Source organism: Tubulanus polymorphus, chromosome 11 (genome assembly GCF_964204645.1).
Source record: "Tubulanus polymorphus chromosome 11, tnTubPoly1.2, whole genome shotgun sequence".
NCBI classification, from domain to species: domain Eukaryota; kingdom Metazoa; phylum Nemertea; class Palaeonemertea; order Tubulaniformes; family Tubulanidae; genus Tubulanus; species Tubulanus polymorphus.
Window position 1 is genome coordinate 8,091,256 of NC_134035.1, and position 11,693 is coordinate 8,102,948.

General features: G+C 39.6%; 1 protein-coding gene across 1 annotated transcript; it reads left to right on the forward strand.

Annotated features, from left to right (window-relative positions):
• Positions 1 to 175: 175 nt before the first annotated feature.
• On the forward strand, positions 176 to 11,421 carry LOC141912755 (DDB1- and CUL4-associated factor 7). The gene is made up of 9 exons (XM_074804136.1): positions 176 to 294; positions 1,602 to 1,807; positions 2,317 to 2,418; positions 2,895 to 2,993; positions 4,388 to 4,501; positions 5,168 to 5,300; positions 5,814 to 5,965; positions 7,250 to 7,367; positions 8,033 to 11,421. The coding sequence occupies exons 2-9, from the start codon at positions 1,643 to 1,645 to the stop codon at positions 8,203 to 8,205; spliced, it is 1,056 nt and encodes a 351-aa protein (XP_074660237.1). The 5' UTR covers positions 176 to 294; positions 1,602 to 1,642; the 3' UTR covers positions 8,206 to 11,421.
• The last annotated feature ends 272 nt before the right edge of the window (positions 11,422 to 11,693 follow it).

Genomic DNA, 11,693 nt, shown 5'->3' on the forward strand with positions numbered 1-11,693 from the left:
TGAAACGTCTTCTTGTGAAAATTACTCGAAAGTCAAATGCTTAAAAAATTTCGTCTTTTACGTTTAGCTGTGTACTCAAACCAGGTTTAGACCTGCTTGTTTTTGGAGATTTTTTTTTGTAAAAAAAATAATTTGTCGTAAAATTTGTGCCGTAAAGCGATCCGTATTTACGGTGGCCATTTTTGTTTGCACCAGTTCAGCATCTTTTCTCAGAAGAAGGGACTCTTAGTTGTTTTCGGTGCGGCTTAATGGATTGATTGTTGCTCTCTGGTGATCGGAATTTTATTCACCTCAGTAAGTGATCACCCAGCCCGATTTATGTTGAGGTTCCTATCTGGGTTTAAGCGTAGTTTTTTAATCGGCGCGCGAAGGTTCGATTGAGTCAGTCACCGAGTCAGTCAGACAGTTTAGTTTAGAGAGAGACACCATAACCACTAATCAAGTCCAAGCACTCGCCGATGGGCTTGAGATACATTTCCTGGTTATTCGGCAATAAATCAGAGAAAAACGTCTTGCTACTGATACGTTTAAAAAGATAATGACACACACAGCGACCTCACAAAACACTAACCTGCTAACAAACTTTGGTTTTTAATGTACTAAAATTTAAACATACTTGTGATATTACAGTTATATATCCTATTATTCCATCCGACAGTGAGACACTGTCAATTTGTGACACTGATTTGCGTGAGTTAGGAAATTCAAGTAAACTATTGAAGTTAGCGAAGAGCGTCTCACCCCGACTAATTAGACCATCGAGACTAATCCTAGACCCCAACCCTTGTCTTATCCCTAAACCTAATATAGCGTAGTAATCACTTTATTCTTATTTTCATCAGTATTAGAAGGGGCAAAATAGTGTTAACTTGAAATATGCCACGTCAGCGAAATATCAACTTCCATTTAAAAACTGTTTTAGGCTATAGGGTTATGGTTTGATTTAGGAGTAAACGAGTCAAGCACATAGCCTGTAAACTGTTCTGAATGCTATCAATGCATTGAAGCAGGTGGCAGCAGGTGCTGGTGTGCTGTATTAATAATTTCTTTCGGTAACAAGTGAAAATACCCTGCGGTAAATATCCCCCCAGTAAAAATACCCCCAAATTTGATTGCGCAGCAAAATTCAAAATAAAATACTCCAATATCCTTACGTTGAAAAACTTTTATAGTTTTCAAATTTTCCGTAGTGTTTTTCACAATATATTACCTCGGATAATCTGTGACTTTTACCAAGCTACGTGCATAAAAATGACATTATTCTAAATTTCTATGAAGAAATCTAGTTCAAAAGTAATAGTAAATACTATGTAGGCCTACACTAAATATTGTTGTAGGGTAACTCACTGTAATTTCGGAAGACCACGTAATTTCGAAAATCATCCGTCAAAACAGCGCATCCGAAAATACCTTCCGAAATTACGTGGAGTTACCCTAAAAAGTATCATCTGTTTTCATTTAGGTTTCATGCTTAAGTTTGATTTAAAACTGAACTTAGGGGGGGGGGCAATTTTACCAGGTGGGGTTTTAACCCAGAGGAATGTTTACCGAGAAGGGATTATTACCTGACATTCATTTCTTTCCATTCTCTCCTTTTGTAGATCGTTACTAGACGAGAATCAGCGTGGAGTATAAAACTCGTATGAGCACTCTACCCGCGTCCGGTGGTCCGCCACCGGCGGGTAAGAGAAAAGAGATCTATAAATACGAGGCGCCGTGGACGGTATACAGTATGAACTGGAGCGTACGGCCGGATAAACGATTCAGACTCGCTCTCGGTAGCTTCGTCGAGGAGTATAATAATCGGGTACGCCTCGCCTAATCCTACACCTAATGTCTATTTATTTTTTTCGCCTGACATCGTTTTCTTTCAGGATATTTCACATCGTTTTTAGCGACTCTACTGAATGCTACTCTCCTGATTTGTGCTTAGTTTTCACAAAAAATGTCAGTGTACTGCGTTGAAAAGTACTAACTTTTGAATTAACTGACATGTCATCCCAAATTAATGCGTCACGCGAATTGGCGCGATGCTAAATGTCGATTAGTTAAAAACCAAGAACAATCTGGATAATAAATAGAGAATGGAATTTTTCACATTTTCTCTAGCAAAATACTCGGAAATTGTCGGCAATGAGAGGATTTATTGAAGATGTCGAGATGTTCAGGGACCCAGTTCCAGAGTTCTGAGTTGAATTTGACTCTAGAGTTAAAACGTTGAAAATGAACTGATTTTAACTCAGAGTTAACTCTAACTCACAACTGTGGAACTGGCTCCTGATCTGTAATTCATCGAGATGTTATTGATTATTGCAGGTTCAGATAGTGTCGTTGGATGAAGAGACGTCTGAGTTCACCGGTCGCAGTACGTTCGACCACCCGTATCCAACTACAAAAATAATGTGGATACCTGATAGTGTATGTTGAATTATTGTTTTCTTATTTTTAACATAACTTACGAGACGAGTAGTACTGTATAGGTTAACTATATATTTGACGCACGAGGTTTCGCTTCTAATGAATGAATAAATAGTTACCCTATACAGTACTACTCGTCTCGTTACTTATTTTAAACCTGGTTAACACGGCTACTTTACAAATATTTTTAACATATTCACCTTTATCCACCATTTTGCAAAAGAAATGTATGATGGTGTGTAAGAAAGACTGGTCCCATTCCCATTTTCGATAATTGAAAAAATCACGCTTGAAATACTTCTTGACTAAAATGTAGGAATTTTGAATTCATGTGATTGTTGGAGCATCGTTCTTAAATCATATACACGTGTACAACGTATATGCAAAATTTGACTAAATTACTCCTTCGCCCATGAATCCGAACCCTAGTCGTAACTTAACTTACCAACGAATAATTATTGTCTTCTTTTTTACAGAAAGGAGTTTTCCCAGATTTAGTGGCTACGAGTGGAGATTATCTACGCGTATGGAGAGTCGGTGATACGGAAACTAGACTCGAGTGTCTTTTGAACAACGTACGTAGTACTTAACCGTCTTTAGTTATTAACCCTTTCAGTGTGTCTACACCGCAGTGTGGTGTACGAATCAGTGATGGATTTTGCTAGTACACCGCACTGCGGTGTATTGATTTAATTAGTAATTACTAATTATCTCTATTGAAAGATGGCAGCACCTGGCAAACAAAGTGAAATATTAGGAACTAACGATACACCGCGCCGCTGTGTAGAGGCACTATAGTGGTATTCCCGTTATTCAACACACTAGGGTGGAATTTTTCAGAATTATCAAATTATCTTCAGCACTATAGGGTAGTAATTAGCCAGCTAGGAAAGGGTTAATCTATTGTTAGGTGATCTTTATTTAGTAACCTTGTCTTTGTTAATGCGAGGCTTCAATCATCACCAGCTCATGGTTTGTGAAGATATGTCCACACACTTGCCGATAAGGACTATTTCTATTTACAGGGTTCTCTAATCAATGAGAAATGGGGTACAGCAGTGAACTGAATCTATTCTAAGGCCTTAAATAGTGTTGAATTTTGTGGGTGGCTAGTTAACTGACAGAAGCAGTCCTTCGGAAAGTAGGCCATAATACGAAGAAGTGACTTCGAGCCCGGACTCACTTGGGCCATATCATCCAAACAATTCGGAATCAAGCGGAATATTCGGAATCAAGCCCACAGACTGTAGTATTGGGTATTTGTGTTGTTGTTGTTATTTCGAGCACACACACAATTCAATCTCTATAAACCACTATAGCATGACCTATATAGAAAACACCAGTTGAAAATCGCATCATCACCCGCCAGCAGTGGTGCGGTGCGTTAGTGCGCGCGTTATTTATGAATTCATTAATGAAGGGAATAATAATATCTTTGTCTGCGAAAAAACGTTTTGTCTGAATAGTTAACCGAATAGAACTCTAGTTGCCGGGGGATGGGAACATCGGCTAACTAATACTGGTAGCTTTAACGGGTAATTTCTATATCGAAATAGTTTTGTTAAAAAAAGTTGGCTTGCATCGGATCTCGCGGGACCGATGAATTCCCTCCGAGGTCGGCGCAAAATCCGGGAGCAGGGATAGGTTGATATCTCGATGAATTGAAGAGGCGAATTTTAAGGTTTAAACCGGTGATCTACATACCTGATCATACTCCGATGAACCCGGGTATAAAGGCCAGCCGAGGAAGAGTTCAGCAATCACAGAATTCCCTGTCATGTATGCCAAATCTGACAACTGTAGGTGCTGTGAATTAGTAATCACTTTTCGGAGGTTGGCAGCCCCGGGCATTTCTATTTGTATCGATTCGGTATTTAATTTCTTTGTAAGCTACAACTCTATCATTGAAATCATTGAATAGCAGCAATGAATTTTGATGTAATTTCTGTGTTTTTTCCTGCTCTTTTAGAATAAAAATTCGGATTTCTGCGCTCCGCTGACGTCATTCGATTGGAACGAAGTCGATCCTAATTTACTGGGCACGTCGAGTATCGATACGACGTGTACTATATGGGGTCTCGAGGTAAGTGTCGTTGAACTATTAAACAAACGTATTTCAGCTACAATTCCCTAGAGAGTTTTTATCTCGGCACAGAGATCCTTCATTCTAAGTATCCTGCCACTTCAAAGTTTGCTTTTGATTTAAGTTTCTAATCACCGAAAAAACACCGAGAACATCTTCTAACGATTAAACCGGAGATCACTTGTAGCCTGTCAATATAGTTCCCTTTCAATTTCGAGTCAAATTTGACTCAAGAGTTAAGACATTGAAAATGATCTGATTTTAACTCTCAGAGTTAAATCACAACTGTAATGCATGCCAGGATACTGCCAAAATCAGGGGCGGATCCAGGGGCATGTTGGGAACATGACGACCAATAAAAAGGGCATATCTTAATTTAGGGCGGAAAGGCGGATAGCCAAATTGAGCGCCGCAAGCACAAAATGCAACTGAGGGGGTCCTCCCCGGAAATTCTACTATCATTTAAGAGCTTTCTGAGCATCTCTATTCAAGAAATAAAGGTTATATATTTAGGAAAAATATTGTCCCGTATGTCGGGTGGAAGCAACGGCAAATTTTGATGCAGACAGAAAAAATAAAAAGGGCACCGTCTTAAACCGCCCCTGAAAATGGAGCCCTGCATACCAGACAAATGATTGTTGATGACGTTTATCTTTGCTTTTTTAGACTGGACAAGTTATCGGTCGCGTGAATCTAGTTTCGGGACACGTAAAAACCCAATTGATCGCGCACGATAAAGAGGTTTACGATATTGCATTTAGTCGAGCGGGCGGCGGTCGTGATATGTTCGCCAGTGTTGGTAAGTCTGAATATGTTTCCGTAGCAGTTCAAACATCAGCAGTTAGGCGTTTACGACAATTGTCCCCGTGATTATTGCCCTCAGCACATTTGCCCCCTCTCCCAAAAATCTTTATTAATCTGGTTCCTAAGTACTTAACTTCAGCAAATCAAAAACTTAATCAGTCCTGGAGTGATTATATTATCACTTACCAAATCAAAATAAATGGAGTCCACTTATTAGTGCATTAGTTAATGTTGACTGATTTATTGGAATTAGTTAGTTTTAGTGTTACTATAGCCGATCAAAAACTTAATGAATCAGTCCCAAAGTAATTAGCTACACTAAGCTTAGTTAATAAGTTAGTTTGCTTTGTTTGTCTAATTAATTAGAAATAAGTTTCTGTGTTACTATAAGATTTAATAGATTATAATGGATTTAATTCGAGGTAATTGTCCTGATAGGGTTTAGAAGATGAATGGATGATCAGATGAATAGATGATGATATGTTTCTCCTTGAATTTCTAACCACAGGCGCTGATGGATCCGTTCGTATGTTCGATCTCCGTCATTTAGAACATTCGACTATTATTTACGAAGATCATCACCATCATCCGTTGTTACGTCTGGCGTGGAATAAACAGGATCCGAATTATCTAGCAACGATGGCCATGGATGCGATGGAGGTTCGTTTACGATAGTATTACAGGGTGGGTCCTTAGGACCCCTTCATTCTTTAAAAAATCCTTCTCTAAATGGAAAATGCTTGAAAACTGAGCAAAATGCCTGAAATTTCTTAAAAGCGCTTTCAATTTTGAGAAATAGGCAATTACAAATTTTTGGCTCCATGGCAAGCAGACTCAACTGTTTGAAACAATAGAACTATATAAAGATATCAATGGTCAAATAGAATTAGATTAGATTAAGATCTTGAGTTAACAAATTGAGTTTACTCGCAATCTCTTTCTTAATCAATCCTGCTTAATTCGTCAGTTGGTTTTCGCAAGACTCCAAGAACGAACTTAGACTCGAGCAGGAAAAAAATCCTGGAGGCTATGAGGCATATTGACATCGAGTTACGATCAATATGTGCGATAATCCTCCGACATTTAGATTAATTATGTTTTACTCCTGTTAGATTTTGTGCGATTTCTCGTTTTAAGATCGAGGCGAGAAACTGACTACTCGGCAGAGTGGCAGGAAAAATTAAATATACAGGAGTCACAGCAGCACGGCGATCTTGAGTGTCAATCGTTGTGTGCTTAACCCTCCTACAATTATAGATACAGAGTAGAGAACAAACTCGCTCAATTCAGATCATTTAGAACTAATGATATTCATCGGGTTTATGAGTGAGAAATCTGAATTAATCGCTGCCGGCTACGAATAAACGCGTACTTCCAGTTCTGTCACAGTGTCACTACAAATATATTCGTAGCTGTTTACTTCCTATTCACAGGATGCTTCCTGGGTTCAGTTTCACAAAAAAATAAGAACGCCCAAAAATCTATTTAAGACAAACTGAATAATGAAATCGGTTCGATTTGTCATCCTCGCTTGCCAGGGGTCCGGTATCACTCCCGCACTCGCTTCCACCAGCCCCCTGGCCTCACGAAGCGTGATTTCATTACTGGCGCTGTTGTGCATGACGTCATACATCGATTTGCGAAATATTTCCTTGTTCGGTTAAACGTTCGCTGATTGGTCCATTTAACGGGAAAACCAACAGAAGCCCAATGTCGTTTGTTACAAGCGCTGTGATTGGTACGACTGGATTCTGGTTGGCTAGTAATGACTCCAACGACTCGTGAGGTCAAGGGGTTCGGGGAACAGCTTTAGCGTAGTGGGTTTGAATCCCTTGACGGGTGAAGATGTGATTTGTGGGAGTTGATCCTTTTTGTAAGACAGCTAAAAGCCAGTCCGGGCCATTCAACGCACGTCTAAAATGAATGTTTTCTGGTTTCGTTTAGGTGATCATACTGGATGTACGAGTGCCGTGTACACCTGTAGCTAGACTCAATAATCACCGAGCGTGTGTGAACGGTATCGCATGGGCTCCGCATTCGAGTTGCCACATATGTACGGCAGGTATGTAAGAACTGTCAATTATCGATTTAAGCTTTTGGTTTTCGAGTGATGGAAAATGCTAGTTAATGAATCCAAACTTGGGACGTATGATTCTTCGGATATGACAGGGTCCCAACGACTCCTTAATTCCTTACAGGGATGAAAATCTTCCGACCATAGACGGATTTCCGACCTTATCTAACATTTTCTTTATTCCTGAGAACAGTGTAAATCACCTCAATCGCTTTGATCACCTAAATCGCAGGCGTCACATCAGAGCGCTCCGTAGTTAGGAGTGCTCCTTAAGATGGTTTTCGGCAGTTGTTAGCACAACTGTGGAGTCGGAGAAACCAATATGGCATCTCATTCAAAAAGCGGCTCTAATTCAGGCCCAAACTATTAAGATTTTGACCATAAGGTAGTAAGTTTTTTGGCTAAAAGTTACTGATTTTTGTTCCTCAAAAATTCTTTAAAAAAAAAAAATTTTCCGACTTTTTCAATATGGGCCGTTTTCATCCCTGTCCTTACAAAATCCTTCAAAATGGAAATTAAAACTCGAAACTCCTTAACTTTGATCACGCAGACAAAGACACATGTCCCAACAGTGGCTAATAATTGGGAGTTTCGTACGCGTTCAAAAATATCTCCTTATTTCTGATCTATTACATTTCTTTTTTCCAACGTAGCCGACGATCACCAAGCGTTGATCTGGGATATACAGCAGATGCCTCGCGCGATCGAAGACCCGATACTAGCGTATACGGGCGCCGGCGAAATTAATCAGATACAGTGGTCGTCGACGCAGCCCGACTGGATCGCCATCTGTTACAGCCACTGCCTCGAGATTCTGCGAGTTTGACATGAATACAAGTGACCGCTAGTGACACGAGTTCGTGTATTCTACATTCTCCTGGTTACCGATCAGAAAATACGGGGGTTGAATTTCGCAAGATCGACACCATCGAGTTTAACACCTCTCGTTAACTGTTCGTCGTGTTATAACACGATTTTGGTGTTGTATAAAAGTGGAGCGCAGATTTGCTCGTCGATTTGAAAATTGAATCTTTTAATAACGAATTTCAGAAGATTTAACCCTTTCAGTGCTGACTAATCAATACCCTATAGTGTTGGAGATAATTTGAAAATTTTAAGAAATTCCACCCTAGTCTGTTGAATAACGGGAATACTGCTATAGTGCGTCTACATCGCGGCGCAGTGTATCGTTAGTATCTAGTATTTCACTATGTTTGACAGTTGCTGCCATTTTTCAAGAGGGATAATTACTAATTATTAATTACATCAATACACCACAGTGCGGTGTACTAGCAAAATCTATCACTGATTTACACCGCACTGCGGTGTAGATGCACTGAAAGGGTTAAACCGTCGGACTGGTTTCTTGGGGACCGTTCATTACGTACATACGCAAGCCCTAGGCAGGACCTCAATGGCAATAGCGTACGATCTGCGTTTATTTACACAAAGTGTACGTACTTAATAGATCAAAGTGCAAGTTCTACTGTATAATCTTGTAGTAGCCTGGCTACTCATCTGTAGTATTAGTTCAGCCATGAGTCTGGAACATAATGAATTCAATGCCCCTTTTAAAAGGGTGTATCCTCCTAGTAAATCCCTCCCAAGAGGGGCAAGCAATATGGCGTGATATTAAAGTCTCAAATTTAGAATTTATTCATACTATAATAAAACGACCAGTAGACAACAGGTGCATGTTTATGTTTTATACTACATGATCAATCATTGCGGAGGTCGACCTTGCGACGCGATCATCGCGTTGCGTCACAAGTGGGAGCAACTAGTCGACTGTGTGCGACTAGTTGCTCCCAGTCGCAAGAGCACGTAGGTCGGTTGCGACGGTCGCGTCACGTCGCAGAAAGTAGAACATGTGCGACTCATTGCTACTGGCGTCGTTGGCAGTCGCAAGGTAGCGTAGGTCGGTTGGTTGTTGCAACGCGATCGTCGCTGGCGGTTGCAGTGAGTTGCAAGCCATAGCAAGGCCGACCTATGCCCTTAGGTAGGAGTATCGGCAATATACCGATAGGTATAGGCGCAAAGTAGGAGCTTGAAAAAAGGTACTATTTTTTGCGTACGTACTGAATGAACGGTCCCTTGAAGGTTTCTTAGGTTCATACCGAAATGGGCATTGCTCGACACGACTCCAGTGATAATGTGGATGTAAAATGAGTTATAGGGGGAGGGGGGTGCTGAACGGATGTAGTAGCTTTAAAAAAGATCGATATTGTCCGTGTAACGTGTATTTATGGAATGTGTTATTATTAATATTTGGTGTTTTTCTAGTAGTTATATTCAAACTTTTCTATAAGAATGCCAGTGTTTTGTAATGAAATAGGGGAAAAAATATTTTAATCGAAAAACAAAAGTCGTCGGACTAGTGTAAAATGTACAAAACCCGCGAATAATATTCGATCGTAATTTATTAGATTTGCGTCACGCGCAAAATATCGGCGAGACGCGTATTTTTAATTTACGATGTATTTTATTGTATTATTGAATCAAATGTACTGACCGAAGTCGTATAAATATTTGAGAAGTTTGGAAGGCGAGAATACGGTAGACTCAGTTTGTCCCGGATCTCGGTACGCGAATTCCGTGGTAGTCGGATCAGGGATAGGTTATTAATATCACGATGTATTCGAAAATTTGTAGTTTAAAGTCCGAGGCACGCGATAATCTGAGGCAATCAAATCTGGGACTAACAACGGAGTCTACCGAATATATTGAACGGCAGAGTTATGCGACCAAATTAGAAATGAAATGATTATACTATAGGACTAGGGATGAAGTACCTGAAATGTAAATAAACTTACTAAACTTGTACAGTCTATCCATTGTCGTGCATGTACAATGATTATGTATATTATTATTATTAATATTATTATTATTACACCACTTATACATAATGTATTAACCACCTCGCTGTTATTTGATGTCTTTGTTTCTGAATTCGAAATTTCATTTCTCCATTAACCCTTTCAATGCTGACTAATCAATACCCTAAAGTGCTGGAGATAATTTGAAAATTTAAAAAAATTCCACCCTAGTGTGTTGAACAACGGGAATACAGTGTAGGGTGCAGTGTATCGTTAGTTACTAATATTTCACTATGTCTGACAGATGCTGCCATCTTTCAACAGAGATAATAACTAAATACCAATTCCACCAATACACCGCAGTGCGGTGTACTAGCAAAATCCATCACTGATTCATACACCGCACTGCAGTGTAGACGCACTGAAAGGGTTAACGTTATGTAGGATTTAATCATGCAATGATTCACCTAGACTTTTCATTATCACGAAACATGTCATGAAACTATTGTAGCTCGTAGGCCTAACCTGTACTCGAGTTCGGCTAGGGTTTAGACGTTAACATTGAACTTTTGATCTCTGGTGATATGTTCGGTTTCATTTGGATGCGTTTGTTGTCCGATGATCTTCGACCGATGAAGTCAAGAATTTGGCCGCGAACATTTTTTCCCGCATCTCGCCGTGCGTACTACATTTGAATGATTTGGAGTCAGTAAAATAAAGTTTAACCCGCTTAATCCGGATCAGTTAAATCGGCGATTCCGATCTAATCTGGTCATTATTTATGGTCCAACGTAATGCTACGGTAGATAATGATAATACCTGTTGTGTATTTGGGCTAATCAGGTAAGGTTTCGTACCCTGGGAGTTTCATGATGCCATCAGGTTTGAATCTCTGCCGAGGGAGGATGGCGTGCGTGAAATGCTATGTTTTATTATAAAACATGAAATAAATCCAGTTTATGAGAAATCCATATAATACATGTCATAAACTAGATTTATTTCATTGGTCCCGAATGATCCGAATTAGGGGGGTTCAACTGTTGAATAATATCTCAATGAGGCTGCTGTTTTCTCAAGACTTCAGTTTCCCAGATCTCTATAATGGATAATAGTGAGGTTTTGCTGTAATATTTATTTTCAGTCAAATGTCATCTTAGAATATTCTGTATTGCGTGTTGGGTACACCATCATTGTCATTTGTAACAAAAATTCATTTTATAATAAAATTCATGTCATTATTGTAATTTCTTAGCAATTCAAATCTCTTCTGATTGACAGATCTATATTGCGGTGGTTGGGAGGATAAGAATTTGGTCTCAATGCAGCATTTGACCCAGTTCTTGGTGGACAGCAGCATTCCTTGGCCAATCATTCCATCTGTAGTATATTCCAGGCATTTAAGAATGGATATTGGTAACTTGAACAATTGCATCCAGGGGCTCTGTGTATCATTTGCATAAACCCAGACGAGGCAGGTACTTATTTCAACATTCCTCCT